Source organism: Podarcis liolepis (genome assembly GCF_965112155.1).
Source record: "Podarcis liolepis genome assembly, chromosome: 6".
NCBI classification, from domain to species: Eukaryota; Metazoa; Chordata; class Lepidosauria; order Squamata; family Lacertidae; genus Podarcis; species Podarcis liolepis.
Genome location: NC_139559.1, coordinates 76,113,535 through 76,130,632, shown reverse-complemented (window position 1 = coordinate 76,130,632; position 17,098 = coordinate 76,113,535). Strand labels below are relative to the sequence as shown.

At 42.1% G+C, this 17,098-nt stretch overlaps 2 protein-coding genes across 8 annotated transcripts in view; one reads left to right on the top strand and one right to left on the bottom strand.

Moving 5' to 3' along the window:
• LOC310710274 (uncharacterized protein) overlaps window positions 1-17,098 on the bottom strand; it is a 982,430-nt gene that overhangs the window by 632,624 nt on the left and 332,708 nt on the right. The window lies entirely within an intron of this gene.
• The window catches only part of LOC310710329 (very-long-chain enoyl-CoA reductase-like), a 50,030-nt gene that overhangs the window by 12,466 nt on the left and 20,466 nt on the right, over window positions 1-17,098 (top strand). For 3 of the 7 annotated variants that reach the window (XM_083511225.1, XM_083511226.1, XM_083511220.1), the window contains 9 exons: window positions 1,686-1,801; window positions 1,923-2,028; window positions 8,330-8,402; window positions 8,509-8,552; window positions 9,267-9,330; window positions 10,003-10,091; window positions 11,960-12,005; window positions 12,126-14,047; window positions 14,284-17,050. In XM_083511225.1, coding sequence (XP_083367351.1) covers window positions 1,686-1,801; window positions 1,923-2,028; window positions 8,330-8,402; window positions 8,509-8,552; window positions 9,267-9,330; window positions 10,003-10,091; window positions 11,960-12,005; window positions 12,126-12,253 — 666 coding nt within the window. In that variant the 3' untranslated portion in view covers window positions 12,254-14,047; window positions 14,284-17,050. Of the gene's footprint in view, window positions 1-1,685; window positions 1,802-1,922; window positions 2,029-8,329; window positions 8,403-8,508; window positions 8,553-9,266; window positions 9,331-10,002; window positions 10,092-11,959; window positions 12,006-12,125; window positions 14,048-14,283; window positions 17,051-17,070; window positions 17,094-17,098 lie in introns of those variants that run through there. The other 4 variants (XM_083511222.1, XM_083511221.1, XM_083511224.1 and 1 more) reach the window with 3 other exon arrangements.

Below are 17,098 nucleotides of genomic sequence, written 5' to 3'. Positions count from 1 at the left end.
GGCAAACACATCACAAAGCAGCAGTGGTTGCTTGGCAACACGACAAAACACAGCTTGTGGAAGGCAATGGCAATTAGGGGGTGTTGCAAGAAACAACAACACAGGGATCAGGTTTTCCTAAATTAGGGCAAGAGACCCAGAGGCAGGCCAGCTGCCCGTCCCAGTCCTATTGAACAGGACCGTCAGCGACAGAATAGTGACCCTGGTCACTTCTTTTTTTTTGACTGAGCCCCGGTGCCTGCAGAAATTCAACAGGTGAAGTGTTTCCGAGACATAAGGACATAGATATTTCCCCAGTTGACTTCTGTCTGTCACACCTGTTCAAGACACACATTGGCCTGATTGGAAAAGATAGCATGGGAGCTTATACAAAGGCAAAGCCGGAATCTGTGGGAACAGGAGATAAGGAATTTGCTATTCAAAGCTCCCCCCCTCCCCTGCCCCTGCCCCAATACCTTCCTGCTTCCTCTTTAATATGCCCTGTTATAGTGCTAGTAACTTACAAAGCTGAAAGCAGTAGTTTGAAATGTGAATATTATATGTATATAAATAGTATAATTCACACCTAAGTTCTCTACTGCTGGGCATAACTGTTTCTCATCCTCCAAGCTTCTTCTCATTTGGACATTCCTGCACAGATGGAGGCGTCCTTGGCTGGGTTCCAACATAAGCACATGCTGTGAGAGGGGACATGGGGAGAGGGGAAGGAGGGGAAGCGAAGGAACTAGCAATGTGTTGGAATCCGTGGCATTAAGAGGAAGTAAGTGGCTCATGCGGAGCCAAATTTAGGACTAGGTGTCTTCTGCCTTTCATCCTGTCAGGATAACCCAAGTTATACAATCTCTGTGAATTGTGCAGTTTGAGCGTTTTTGCTTCGTTAGTTGTCTTATTCTACTTGCACTTTTTAGAGGAAGGATAAGGCACCCAAAGGCCGGATGACTAGATATTCTGCTCTGGTTTCTGAGTTTTCACCAGAACTTGCAATTCATGTCTTCAGAGACACGAAGGCTGCAGAATTCCTTAAGCAGCTTAGTTTACTCACATGCCAAATTGTGTTCTCAGTCCCCACCCCACCCCACAAAAAATCATGTAGGACCTTATACATGAGGGGGCGTTCATCCAATCCATGCTATATGCCCACTTCAATGTGGTTTTGCATGGATAGGGATAAAATGCTGGAACAAACTGTGTGTGTATGAAATAGCAAATGCTTCTTCGACATCCATACTGATTGGAATAACAGCATACAGTGTTGGCGTAAGGAACCAAGCCATGGCCAACATATTGACTAAAGCAGCCCCCCCCCATTTTTTTATTGTTTGCACCAGGGGCCCACTTGAAAATCTTTTGATGCTCAGGACCCTTCCCCCCCCAATAAACCCAGACAAAAATGCCTATTCCTCCCCCCCAAAAAACAGACAAAATGCCTGCCTCCCCCCAAAACAGACAAAACCAGCTATATACCCACCCGTGAAAAACAACAGACAAGAAAGCAAGACAACAACCTCCCTCAAAACAAGCAACCTGCCCACCAATACACACCTAAATAAAGGGGCCTTGACAGGTGCCGTGTCTGAGGGTCCCCACAGGTCCCATATTGGGGACCTCAGTTTCCCGTTCCCTGGCATCCCGTGCTGCTGAGAATTACCGTGGTAACCACCTAACCACCTCTCTCTTTTTTGCAGGTATTCTTGATAGAATATACGGGCCCATTGTTCATCTATTTTGCGTTTTATTTCCGTATGCCTTTTATCTATGGCCTGGATGACAGGTTTCCCTCGAGCCGGCACCCCGTAGTTAAGTAAGTCGCACTTCTAAGGCCAGAGGATTTAATTCTTGGGTTTGCCGCAACTTTATTCCGAAATGTCTTGCCGTATTTGTCTCTCTAGCTTTCTGAAACGCTTTTATCTTGCTGTTTCTAGCCTGGCATGTATCTGCCATTCTTTCCACTACATCAAAAGGTTGATTGAAACAATATTTGTTCATCGGTTCTCCCATGGGACTATGCCACTGAGGAATATTGTTAAGGTAAATTTGCCACACAATCTACTCACAGCCCTTCTGTAAAATTCAGATCTGGCCGCCACCTTCAGCATGGCAGTCACCAAATCCCTGGCACGGCTTTCGGGGTACGGTGCTGCCTCCTGCCACTCACAATGTTAACATCGATGTGACCTGTTAACATTAATACCTCACTACTGAAGCTTGTTTTTTCCACATTACCATTTTTATTTCTTCCATAGTTTTTTCTCCGACTGTTGCTCTATAACCACTTAATCCTTTCTAGCCAAGCGCAAAGGCCCTCCTTGACAGTGTGAGTTTCCTCAGCTAAGTGCTTTGCATAGCAAAGGTCCCGGGTTCAATCCCCAGTGTCTCCAGCTAGGGCTGGAAAATCAGGGGAAGCCTCTGCCAGTCCTTGTTTACAGTTCTGAGTTAGATGGCCTGGTGCCATATAAGGCAGCTTCCTATGCTCTGGAGCGTACTTTCGGCTTCATCTAGGGAGCTAGTGGGCTTATTGCAGCAAACAAGCTGGAACTGGGCTTGACACTTGATGTAGGTCTGTTGTTGAAAATGACAGCCCCCCTGTTGGATTCCTAGGGGCCCAGCTCTTTGTGGGGGGCCAATAATTTTTTTGGGGGGGGAACTGGGACCCCCAATGTTAAAAAACATGAGGGCAAACATGGAGCTGAGCATGGCTTCAGTAGTTGACTCCTCCTCCTGCCACTGCCACCCGCCATGAGGGGAAGAAGAGGCCAATCGTGGAGCCCAGTGTGGTGCCAATGGCTAGTGGCTGCTCTTCCTGTTGTGTAAGGGAAAGACAGGAAGCAGCCCCAGGCCAGTGGCAGGAGGAGAGGAGTTAGAGAGGAGGAGCCACTGGCCACTGAAGCTGTGCTACAGCCATGTTCAGCTCCGCCCTCCGGCTCCTCCGTTCTGACGTGCACATGCGCGCCATCAAGGTCCTCCATCTCCCTTGCAAGTTGGCGTCTCTGCAGCCATTGATGAGAGCAGAAAAACACACTGCATGCTGATGTCATTGCACAGTAAAAGCAATCTGAAAAATTGGCATGGGACTACTGCGCTGTCCTGTTGCGTCTCCTAGTTCAGCCCCACTTACTTCCAGGTCACCTTTAATAACCCATAGCGATTGCCACACATAAAGCAGCCTCTCCCAGCCTCTCTGCCACATTCCTTCCAGCTTTCACTCCTCTGCAGTGTTGCCACATGGCCTGAGCCCTTGCGCCTTTCCCTTGCCCGTGTTCAGGCTCCCTACACCCCACTCTCTAGGGCTGCTGTTTTCCTTCACAACTTGTTGTCCCAATAGTCTTGTCTTCTCAGTTGCTTCCTTGTTAGTCTTCTCCACCTGAAAGAGGAGACAGGACTGTTTTTGAGAATGATAAATTTGAACTGCAGCAAAAATTGTCAGTGAACGCTGTACAGTTTGGAAAGTTGTTTTCTTTTATTTTCTTTTTATGTTGGTTATCTCCCACATACTTTCCTCCTGAGACATGACCCATGTGGTCCTTGCTCAGACTGACAAGTGAGAAGCAACAGGGATAGAAACTATTACCATCTTACAGTTCCCATTCCCCAATTGGTCCCTTCAGTCCTGATAATGTTAGTAGGAATTGTGATATCATCATGACATGATCTGTGGCTTCCACTGATGTGCTCTGAGGTACCACCCTGTGAAGGAAACGTCTGGTGTTTTCTAGCCCATAGACATGTTCTGCATTTTCTGCTTTTCTCTGTGAACACACTCTGGGTTTAAGCTCTGATCTATATAGCATGCTAGGGCCAGTCCTCACATTAAAAATAAAATAAAATCATGTGGTGTAGCCCTTGGGGAACTGAACAATTCAGAGTGCTTATGGGGGATTTAATTATTTGAATGCTCTCCCATGCTAAAAACTCCTTCAAGGTGGAAATAAAACACACCTGGGAGAAAGTGTGTGTACTACCATTATGTACTACTACCTTTCCTCATCTAGTGTGGTGCTTTTTAAATTATTGTTAAGTGGAGAATATATATTATATTTCACCTACAGTGTGAAGTGACACTATATCAAAATGGTTGTTCCTTGTGTCTTTATGAGTCTTAAAGACTTGGATGAAATCTTTGAATGGTAGGTGCAGAGCGCTTCACAGAAAATCTGCCTTAGCTATCTTAAACATACGCTGGAAGCAGAGTATTATTAAATAATTCCACCTAGATAGCAAAAATAAGAATGGTTAGACTGTGCATTTGAAATACAGTTGGTTAAGCTGTTCTGTCAGGTGGCAATTGGAAAAAAACTTGCTTTGCGTGAATGCCTGCCTTGTTGGTGTTTCTAGGCCTGTATCCTTTGCATGAATTCAGTTTGACTATTCTTTCCTGCAGTGCTGAGTACCTGTTTCAGAAATAACTTCTAGAGAGCCAGCTTGTAGCACCCACAGGACCTTGGCGATTTCAGGAAACGTGGGACCGCTTCTGGGCTCACAATCTGAAATCACTCACACGGGAGTGCTGTTGGTTGACAAACAGTGCCTACACTTGGGAGTTTTTTGTCTTGTCACCACGTTTTGTTTGATGGTGTGGGTCATGTAGGAAGGCCATGTTTGGAGATGCTGGTATTCCCAGAGTGCATATCGCATGGACGTTGATGTGTCTCTGGTGACAGTCCAACTCCCAAGGCACTTTTGTTGTAGGCATGTGTTAACATCTGAACTCGGCCATAGAATCAGCAACGCATAGTGCCTTGTTCCAGCAAATCTACCCGTGCTTATAATTAGTTAAATTTTCTGACAGCTTGTATAAAACAGCTTGAATAAATTACTTTATTTGGCCTGGGCTTGTGAAAATTCTATTTAGGAAATGCTGTGATATATATTGGGACGCGGGTGGCGCTGTGGGTTAAACCACAGAGCCTAGGACTTGCCGATCAGAAGGTCGGCGGTTCGAACCCCCGCGATGGGGTGAGCTCCCGTTGCTCAGTCCCTGCTCCTGCCAACCTAGCAGTTCGAAAGCATGTCAAAGTGCAAGTAGATAATAGGTACCGCTCCAGAGGGAAGGTAAACGGCGTTTCCGTGTGTTGCTCTGGTTTGCCAGAAGTGGCTTAGTCATGCTGGCCACATGACCCGGAAGCTGTACACCGGCTCCCTCGGCCAATAAAGCGAGATGAGTGCCGCAACTCAGAGTCGGTCATGACTGGACCATTGTCAGGGGTCCCTTTACCTTTACCTTTACGATATATATTGTGTAGAATGGCTGATGGAATTGCATAGAACCGTTAGCAGTTCCCTTTTAATATGGCTATATGAAGAGAAAAGTTAGTGATTTTTAACTAATGAAATGGACCCAAATGTGCTTGCTACGGCAGTGATGAAATGAATATTTTCGGTTTCTTTCTTCTTAGATCTGCTGCATCCTGCCTGTAACACCACTTAATATTTTAAAGACAAAAAGTAGCAAGGATTATTCATGTTGCACATGAACATGTTCACCTATATGGTACCCAAGATTTCTGTGATCTTTCCATGCACTTTTTCTTAGTTTCCACTTAAGGCTGTAGACCTCTTTGGATAGGATACAACTCTTGAGAGTATAGCTCTTTGGGATTTTTGTAGAGGTCCTTTTGATGGTGCTTTAAGTGCTTCTAGTAAGCCCTATGCTGAATGACAAATGCATCTGAAGAATAAGTTGGCTAGTGGCAGCTGGCCAGTTATTTTATTACTGCTATCAATTTCAGGTGAAGTGGAGATCACTTAACTCTACAGTCTGTTATTCAGACTGGCTTATGTTATTATGTAGTTCACATTAATTACAACATTTACCGTTCGATCTGGTCCAATGCAGATACTTATCCTTAAAAAGTATTTTTATTCTGTCTTAGAAGAACATCAAGATTGGGTGAGAACAATCATAGCCACTGATGGCTTGCCTATACAGTAGCTGCTTTGGTTATTGTCAGCACCTAGTCAAAAAAATCCCTCTGTATCTTCTTCTAGCATACTCACCTGAGAGATTCCACAGTGTGGAACTGTCTGCAGTTACGCAATGTAAAATGAAGACACACATAATATTTTTAAACCGGTAGAGGTCCCTAGAAAAAGGGATTGATTGTTAAACTACTCTGGTAATTATACAGCTGTACCTTGGAAGTCGAACGGAATCCATTCTGGAAGTGCGTTTGACTTCCAAAATGTTTGGAAACCAAAGCGCTGCTTCTGATTGGCTGCAGGAAGCTGCAGAGGTCCCGTCGGATGTCTGGGTTCCAAAGAACGTTTGGAAACCAGAACACTCACTTCCGGGTTTGCGGTGTTTGGGAGCCAAAATGTCCGAGTACCAGGATCCAAGGTACAACTGTAGTTCTGTGAGGGGGTGTTGTTAACCGGTCTCAGCACCCTTAACAAATTACAGTTTCCAGGATTCTTTGGCTGTTTAAAGTGGTTTGATGCTGATTTACCTATAAAGTGCAGATAGGGCCTTAGGACTTCTTGACCTGGCCTTTCAGATGTTAGAATCATAGAGCTGGAAGGGAACCTGAGGGTCATCTAGTCCAACCCCATTCATTGCAGGCGCCATTGTTGGACAACTCCCACCATCACTGAACATTGGCCACGCAAGTTGCGTTCCAGCAACATTTGGAGGTCTCTGAAGTGAATGAGCATTCTTCTCCCAATGATACAAAAACGCATTAATACAAAAATCACCTGCCGCAGCTGCATTAACTATTGAAAAAAATATTTATAAAAGGGGACATCACAATTATTAATGCGATGGGACTGGGTAAATGAAAACATAAGGAATAGCAATGATATTCTGTGGAGCTTTGTTGGATAGGAATAAGAGGCTTTTGGCTGTGGCTGCATTTAAGAAGTTGGCCTGGGATCAAGGCCCTGCATTGCCAAGTTTCACACCAGTATTGGGGACCACTCACTTTTATTAGCTGCTGCCTCAGTGCATTGGGCTAAGTTAGCATTGGAAAAGAAAAGAAAAACGTGTATTTGGGCACCAAGTTTCTTTCTGCTATGTGTAGTTGAACATTATCACAAGAAGCATACCTTGGTCTAAGTTAAATTAACATTTGAGCAACTGTCTGTTCGGCTGAAGACACTTAAGAACAGTGGCTCATTCACATTTAATGGGATTTCCACAATTCCCAACATTAGCTGGGAAAGCCCATGGGTGCCTTCTGCACAAAGAATGTTCTAGAGTAAAAGACATAACAAATTGGGGCTTGTGTTCTCTCGTTAAATGCATTATAAACACTAGTAGGGAGCTTAACTCTGGGGTCAGAAGCGTTTAAAAGTTATGAACTTTCCTCTGTGCTACAAGCAAATGAAAATCAAATCCAGGCTTAACAAATAACTGTGAGGAAAATGTTCTCATTTTAAGAGCCATTTCCTTAAATTTTCTCCTCTGTTCTGAAATTTATAGACGTTGGGTTTTTTGGCTGAATGTTGTCAAATAATGGGCAGGTCCTGGTCTTTGTTTCAGTCAGAACTTGCCAGAACTGAGTTCTGGCACCTCTCAAGTGAGCGCCATTGCCGTTCTAAGAGAACAATTTTTCTTGAAAAATAGCAGTGGGCAATAATAATTGGAATTGGTCTTCTGTTTAGTAGTGAAATAGCTGACAGGAAGTGGGCTTGTCTCAATAAAGGCAGGAGAATCATGAGGCGTTTCCGTATGCTCTGTTCTTAGGCATACATTTTTGTGGGTGTCTCTCCCTCAGGGTAAGAGCAGAGAGAAAGCTTTGTCCCTCCTCTCAACTGTCTTGCTAATTTAGGGAGCAATTTTGTGTTCCCTGGACTGAGGGGCTGTAGGATTATGATGACCTGCCTCTCTGTGGGAGATCCACCTGGACCAATGGTGGAAAGTTAAATGGTAGAGCCAGAAACTGAATTCTTCCAGGGACAGGTCAGGGAAAGGCCTTGGATTTGCCAAAGCTGCTGTTTCCCAGAAAGGGTAAAAAAAAGAAAAGGCCAGCCCTGGAACTGGTAGACCAGTTCCTCACCTATTAGCGTCAACAGGAGAGAATTGAAAGTGCTCCCCTCCTCCTGTTCTGGATGGCGCAAACCACACAATCACTTTAGGAATGCTCTGTTGGCTCTTCCATAGAACTTAATAAGAACCATTGAGAACAGAGACATTTCTTGCATAGCCCCTACCTAGGATTTGCTTCTTAGCCACATAAAGGTGTCACAGAGAAATGAAACCCGGGAATTGGTATGGATATGCATCACAAACGTACATGGATTAAATCATAGCAATAGCCCCACATAATGTAAAACATTAACACAAATATAAATGGCTTCCCCCCTTTTCCTTTTTTTGTTTTTGTTTTTACAGAATTGTTTCTATTACTGGGGATTTGCTGCCTGGCTTGCTTATTATATCAACCATCCTCTTTACACACCGCCCTGTAAGTAGCAGCATAACACACATTTTACTTTTTATTTTGTTTCAGCATTTCATTAACGGTGCTAACTGAGTGCTAAATTGAACCTTCCCTTGTTTTTGTCTTGCAGCTTATGGACAAAAGCAGGTCAATCTCGCTTTGATCATGTTCCTGGTGAGTAAATTGCAAATATAAATACTATATTGTAAGAAATTTCCTTTGTTGTACTTTAGATAGCATATGGAATGGGCAAATGCAGATGTACAAATGGCGACTATATTCCTGACCGCAGCTTAAAATGCCAGTTTCAGTAGAGAGGAAGGTCCCTCCCTCCCCTTTGTCAGAAGGGTTTTATAGAATCTGGGATGTGGCTATTACATATAAACTCATTTACTATGTGCAAGCAAGGGGCAAAGGATTGTAGGAAAATAGATTTATAGAGATATGGGTGACTTGCTTCTTTTTGGATTGACAAATTTAAATAATTGAATAATAATAATAATTTTAATTTAGTAATTTAAATAATACCATGTGCACCATTTCTTTTGGTTTGAAAAATGATTTTAAAAAGAAATGTTGCATTCCCCCCCCCTTTTCGTATAATAATAGGTTATAAATGCAAAATTAAGTAAACTGAATGAAATGGTCCTGAAATCTTCCAATGAATTAAACCACTGATGCCACTTTAAGGGGGCTTTTTATAAGGGACACACTGTGCGGGGAGGGGAGCTTTATCCCTTCCCTCCCCAGCTATGATCCTGGTGCTTAGTGTAGAGTGGGCTAATGAGAACATTGTTGTTCTACTAATCCTCATAATTGTATTTGTTCAGAGGGCTCTTTATTTAAAGCAGTCTTTTTTAAATTGTCTTTATTTCCGTCTCATTGCAGACATGTGAAGCTGGGAACTTTTCTATCCATGTTGCACTTAGTAATTTGAGAAGAGATGGTAAAAGTTGAGTGCTTAGTTTCTGTTGTTATTATCATCATCATCATCATCATCATCATCATCATTAATTGGCTTGAGTTAGGGTGGGCTTTCAAAGGTGTAAACTGACCTCCCCCTCAGCATTTATTTATTTTGGTAAAGATCATTAATACTTCTGCAATCCTTGAGGTTCCTCCAAGCCTGCTGATACCTACTAGTCGGTGCTGTTTTGGTTACAAAAGGATTTGCATCAGAGAATTAGTTCATATTAGTATATTGGATTAAAGCTACAATTATTCTAGGCAGACAGTCCACTGCAGGAACTGCCTGAAGGTAGTCAGTCAGCATAGGTTATTGGCTAATGACATTGCCATTTTAAAAAAAGATTTCCAAATATGCAAGGCAAGGGAGGAGGAAAAAGGACTTCTACTCTAAACTGTCTAGTCTTACGGAGAGCGAAAAATGATTCCTAGCTTAGCTCATTATAGAATGGTCCTTTTCATCCCATCCCACAGCTGATCATTCTGTAATCCAGAGAAGAGCAGACTTCAGACTTGCGGGAGCTATTTTGGGTTTTACCAGAACCCCTATATTTACCAACTAGAGCCATGCTGTCAAACCATATGCTATAGGGAAAATGTGCCTGTATACAGAAAGTACCACTAGTTTTACATTTCTGTGGATATTTTAAATCAATAGGATCCAAGACCAGTAAGATCCCATATCCGACGAAAAATCCTTTCACATGGCTGTTTTATTTTGTGTCCTGCCCTAACTATACTTATGAGGTATGTATGTTTGAAAACTGAACGGACCACTAATGTTTAGCTTATGCTTAAAGATTGGTGTAAGATTTTGCTTTTGTAGGGGAGTGTATAGAAATGTTCAGGATTTCATGGGGGCAACTTCTGGGATGAGAAACTCAGTAAAATGCATGTATTTTATTACCCCACCTTGGCTACAAAAGCACAGCTGAGTTGCATCTCAAACACACCCTTTACTTTGAAACAGCGTTTAAGCTGCACCTCTCAGTGAAACTGATGAAAAAAGGGTAAGATAAAGATTGTTTTTTTTTAAATTGCCCAGTGAAAGAGCTAAATTAGTCAGATAATGAATTGGAGGGTGTAAACAGGAGTATTGCAGGAGGTTGTTTAGAGGATTGTGCAACTATGCAGGTCCTATTACATTTTCACATTATGGCAGAGCTGGCTCTACCATGAATTAGGCCAGGCATAGGCAAACTCGGCCCTCCAGATGTTTTGGGACTACAACTCCCATCATCCCTGACCACTGGCACTGTTAACTAGGGGTGATGGGAGTTGTAGTCCCAAAAACATCTGGAGGACCAAGTTGGCCTATGCCTGAATTAGGCTGTGCGACACAGCCCACCTTTGCAGTACTAGCAAAGGGTAGAAAAAGTGTACCAGTTATTTAGCTGCTTGCATTTTTGTGTGTTCTTTGGATTTTGTGTTGGACATCAAAATATTCTGAGCTCTGTCTCTACGTCATATTGACTTTTGCATTTGGAGCATAGGAATTTATTGTTTGCCTTCATTGTCTTACTTGAGACTTGCAGTGTCATTTGCTGCAAAGGGATGTTGCAGCAGAGTGTCACTTTTGTAGGAATATAGACTTTATGGAGTAAGAGTGGGGAAATGCATTATGTACCACGAAAACAGATGCAGTTACTATGCAGATAGCGAATGCATGTGTGCACATATATGAGTTTTCCATGGAGAACTCCCTACAGAAGCAACCACCTAAAATTCAGAGAGAGAGATTTTTAAAGGATGTCGGGAGGACGTTTGTGTACATGTACCTGTTTTAAAAGCTCTCATACCAAATTCCCAAACTTTTCTTTTTTTTTTAAACTTGAGAAGAGTGTAAAGAAGTGTTGGGGGCAGCTTCTGAGGTCACTTCCAGATTATTAAGCATCCATCCTCATTGTTTGTGGGGAGATTGTATTGTCATATCATATCAAACCACTGTTGTCCCTGTTTCCATAACACAAAGTCTTTCTTTTAAAAAAACTCTTTTTTGTACATGAGTGTCAAATCCACTTAAAATGTACAACCTGAATTTACCCGTGTGCGATTGAATTCCACCCCCAAAATAGTGACTCCCTGGAAAATGCCCCAAACTGGGAAAATCCTTAGGAAGAAAAATATGAACACAAAGACTTGGTTAGGATAGGGGTACAGCTGTATAGGCCATAGGTCTTGGAGGTGAGTGACTGGCTAACTGGTTGCATAAATTTTGACTGACCAGGTTTACAGGCGTGTGAGACTGACACTTGCACTCACTGCCTCCATTCTGTCTCAACAGAAACTAAATGCAGTGTTGTAGAATTCTAGACTCATAATTTTAATTTTGTTCAAAATTGAAGTGTGTATGTGTGTGGGTAGGTCTGTCGAGGTTGCAAAAACAACTCTACAAGGGAGCTGTGCTTTTGTGGATTCTGGTCCATATATCCAAATGGCTCCAGTTACTTCTCTGGTTGTGTGCCTGATTGTATTTCAGTTGTTTTATTACTAAGGTTTTTACAAGCTGGTATTAAAAAGAAATGTGTTTTGTATGTATTTTTTTAAAAGGGGACTAGGTTGTTTTAGCAGTTTTTATTGTGTGAAATAGTTTTGCATTTTCTTCACCATTACAGCTGGGGACATGGATTGGTCTTACTATCATGACTCAATGCGTTCCAGGTGAATAAGATTCTTGGTTTGAAAATTTTGGGCTAATATTCCAGCTACAATATTTCATAAACGTTGACCTCTCTCTCTCTCTCTTTTCTCTTTCTCTCTTTCTCTTTCTCTCTCTTGCAGTGGGACTCTTCACCTTTCTTTGTTTCATTCAGATGTCAGTCTGGGCAAAAGATAAACACTCCACCTATATACGAGAGTTTAAGGATTATCCTAGTCTTAGAATGTCTATCATTCCTTTCTTACTGTAAGAACAGGGTTGTTGGGTTTTTTAAAATTAAATTATCAGAAACAAAGTGGATGAGGCTGTATAGACACAACCACAGGCAAAGAAAATAAGTTAGGGTATGAAGATAATTTAGGCAAGATTTCCCAGGAGCATGCAGAAATTACTATCTCGTGTGGAATTCCATGGGCTCAAAATCTACATAGTGGGGTTGGAGAGCTGGGGGGGGGGATTTCACATCTGGCAACCAATGCGCCCTTTGGTTTCAGATAGTACATGGGTAGTACATCTGCTCTTCAGGTAAGACCAGTCACTATTTACTACTGTGGACAATAAAGTTGCTGGATTGGGATGTACCACAGCTATCCCCAACTGCAGTTGAGCTGATCAAAGTACCCGATGAAGAACTGTGCGACCAAATGCTGCATCAGCTGATGATAATTGGTCCAGCTTGTAATGCCTGGCGAAGTTACTTGAGGAAGACCAAGTAGCTTCCTTACAAATATCAAGCAGCGGAGCATTAGCGGCGAAGGCCGCTGAAGTGGATGCTGATCTGGTTGAATGAGAAAATAGATGTGTTGGCTGGGGCAGCTTGAGGGATTCATAAGCTACGGAAATGCAAGCCCGTCTCCATCTGGCAAGGGTGGAACTTGAAACCCTCCTCCACAGAGATGAAGGGTGGAAGGACACAAACAAGGAGTCCGTTGTTCTAATTTCTTGTGTTCAATGAATGTACAGCTTTAGTGCCCGATGAACGCCTAAGGAATGCCAGGCCTTTCCCCTAGGGTGCTTTGGATTAGGACAGAAAGTGGGAAGAATTGATTCCTGTTGGACATGGAATCTCGAAAGTACTTTCGGCATGAAGGTACAATCTGTGCCCAGCACTACTTATGGAAGATGCAAAGATGTTTCACCTACCTCCCACAATTCTTAGCTCCTTGGTAACGTGGTGAGGCAATTACCCAATCCAGTGGCTTCATCGTCCACCGTAGTAAATAAATTACTTCTGGTAAATGAGCAACCATAGCTCATTGTGTTCTGGGCTTTTTTGATTCGTCTACTACTTTTGATTCGTACTATATGGAACCAAAGGGGCACATTGGTTGCCAAATGTGAAATACATTGGCATTATTTTCAGCATTCCTACTCCGCTAACATCTTCATGTATTTTTAAAATTTGTGGGATTCAGTATTGGTTTTATCTTCTCCCCCAATCCCCGTGTTGTTATCTTTAGCCATGAAGGGTGTTCAGAGCTAACTGTTTGGCAAAGGTATTATCCACTGTTGCTGAAAGAATACACTTTCTGTAAAAGTCTGGGCCAGGCCCTGTGGCAAAAAGGAAGCATGGGAATTGGGTGTGAAACAGTCTGGAATTCCACAAACAGATATGTTTTGAGGGAGGGCAATTTCGGATGATATGTTTATTGAGCGTTCATCCTGATTTGTTTCCAGGGAGGTTAGATGATGATGCATCAAAGCAATTATTACTGTTTTCCCACTCTTTCTGGTGTGTTTCCCTTCACTTTCCTTATTGCAAAAAAAGTCTGACTTTGGGAGAAAGTGGGGTTGTTGTGAAAGAGCTCCAAATCCGCTCTAATTGTGCAACCTGATTTCCCCAGTATGTGATTGAATCCCAACCTGAAATAGCAACAGCCTGGAACTGCCCAATCTCTGGACAAATTGTGCTTCAAAGCTGAGGCATAGAAAGCACTGTGTGCGGCTTCAAATCAAGCATTTGCTGTGGGAAATACTTTTACAATGTGAATGAAAGTAGCACACACACACACACACAGAGCGCATTGGGAATGAAAACAACATAGTTTAAATAAAAAAATTCCTTCCTGTAGCACCTTAAAGACCAACTAAGTTAGTTCTTGGTATAAGCTTTCGTGTGCATGCACACTTCTTCAGATACGTATCTGAAGAAGTGTGCATGCACACGAAAGCTTATACCAAGAACTAACTTAGTTGGTCTTTAAGGTGCTACAGGAAGGAATTTTTTTATTTTGACTATGGCAGACCAACACGGCTACCTATCTGTAACTGGAAACATAGTTTAAATGTTCAGAATAATCATTTGAAACAGACCTGTTGGGAATGAACCATTTCAGACTACAAGGTGAGAGTTGCCTATTTGAATGTTTCCATTGCAAGAAACTCCCAGATTTATATAAAACTTGAACATGAAGGGAAAAGGGTTCTTGTGTGTCTCTTGCCCTATTTAGCATGCTCTTGTTGTCTTACTGGATGGCTGATAGTTGTATTTTGTATTAGATTTTAATATTTTGGGACTTGATGCTATGTTTTGGATAAGCTGTTTTTTATTTATTAATTGTGGTTATTTTTGTATTGGTTTTTATTTAGTAAGTTGACTTGACAGGGTTTTAACCTTAAAGGTGGTCCAGAAATATTTTAAATTATTACATTCAGGGTGTCCTGTTAAATGGAAGAAGCATTCAAACATTCACCACCCTGCAGTCTGAAGTGATGCAATACCAACAAGGCTATCATGTGATTATTCTACTTGCATTTCTCATTCTTGGAAAACACTTCATGCTATACCCTGGTGCATGCTTACTTGAGAGTAGGGATAGCAAATCAGTTAGTCTTGGTTCTCTGTTTCTCATGATTGTAGTCTTAAATTCGGTCCTCCACATTTATGCAGCATTTTGTGAATTTTCTGTTAGAAAATATCCTCCTGAAAGTGCTTCAGCATTTTAATATGAATTTCTGCTAGAAAACACATTTTTGTATGCCGTTTTGACTAATGCACACATTTTTGCAAGCAATGTCTCCTTAATATAATGCATTTTTAACGTTATTTTCACTAATATTCATTTTTATGTACACTTTTAACTACTATATGCATTTTTGTAAACATTGGTTGGTTGGAGAATTGCATCACAAAATTTGGATAAGTGTGAATTTCTAAGGGTGGCGATGTTCTGGTACTGGTTTGGAAAGCGTAAATTTGGCTTTAAATGCAAAGTGAATTGAATTGGCCCCCATTGTTATTATCATAGTAGGCTCAGGGATGCTTCCTTTTAAGTAGACATGCATAGGAGTGGGTTGCCCATGTACTTGCAAATGTAAGTAGAACAATTGGTACTTAACTTGAAGAGTAGATTTGTGTTGCCAGCACAGGACTATGGGCTATGGCTTTGCCCCTCTGACGAAGGAGGGAATGAAAATTTAGGAAATAGATGGCTCCTTTGTCCTCAGCATTGCAGACTCACTAAGCACAAGTAGTCCATGGAGTCTCATCAGTTAATAAGCAAATAACATACAGTAATAAAGCCGAATTCCTATGGAACAAGAACTTTTCCTAACTGTCTGAACTATTCAACAATGTGGCAGGCCATTATAAGGTGGGGTCTCACGCTGGCAACACAAATCTACTATTCAGGTATGTACCAATCGTACTATTTCCTTTTGCCAGCATGGCACTACTGGTTGGGACATACCAAAGCTCTCCCAACTAGGGTGGGTACCACTGCGGGCAGGCTTGTTGGAGGACCCTCTGGCCAGTGGCAGTGTCAGCTGACACCCAGGTGTCTTGTCTTAGTGTATGGTAAAGGTACTGGGAGATGCTCAGGCGGCTGCCCTGCAGATTTTCAGTAGGGAGGCATTTGTGAAGTATGCCACCAGGCTGCCTGCTGCCCCAGAGGAATGTTCTGTCGGTTTGGCAGGGACAGGTAGCCTTTGCGCCTCATATGCTGTGGTACCGCAGGTGCAAATCCATCAGCATCATGTGTTTGGGGTGACTTTTCTACCTAACATAGAATGGTGGAATGATTGCCAAAGCACTTTGGTATGGGTTATATAGACCTTAAGTACCCAGCCTACATCTTAAGGCAGAGCTTTCCAAACTGTGTGTTGCTGGAAAGGGAGCAGACAGCCCGCTGATTTGCTAGTAAAACTGAATTACTGTGTTGCAAAATGATGCATGTCTAAAAAGTGTGTCGCCAACGTGAAAAGTCTGGAAAGCTCTGGTCTAAGGAATGCCAGGCCTTTTCAAGAGGGTGGTATGGATTGGGGGGAAATCTACGTAGTATCCGTTCCTGCTGTAGGTGGAGTTTGGAAAGGACATTAGGCAGGATCAGTATGGAGGATGTCTTTGTCTTTGTGGAATATGCAGGGGCGTTGGACCACCAGTAGGTGTTAAGTTCAGATATTCCTTGTGGCAGGCACATCTGCCTGCAGAGTAAGACCTTGAATGATAGTGTGCAGAGTAGTAGCTCTTTACTGGTGGCTCCAGAGAAAGTCAGTGGGGGTACAAAAGGTAGCAGGAAAGGGAAAAGCTATTTTTAAAAAGTTGTTTTAAATTTGAAAATGAAGGTAAGCAGAAGAAGAATAAAGTAAATCAGAAGAGAAAATGAAGAAAGTGTCGAGAGGAAAAAAAGGAGTAAAATCATGGGAGCCCAAGGAAACTGTGACTATCTTCATCAAAGGTAGGAAACTTCCTAAATCTCCATCCCTGCCTTTGTCAAAGGGTCATAGCCTAACCAGTGGTCCCATATTGCCAAAAGGAAATATGGAGGTGTGGTCCTCGAGTTGCTCTTCATATATACCAAAATACAAGGAAATGTGGAAAATATTTTTCCTTATTTTGTGTTCAATGCATTTTAAGAAGGCTCTGTGCAAATTAAATCAGTAAATGAATAAGACATTATGTTACAAAGTTTTAAGAACTTAATTTTAAGACTATTAGCAAAGGGACTCTGACTGTTTCTTGATGAAGTTTATTCCTCTAGAAATGTACATAAATTTTTGCAACAATTTGTAAAGAGAATATGCAATAAATTCAAACTTATATTTTGAATTCTGTCCAATTAATTATAGCAATAGAAGACACATTGCAACTGGTGAG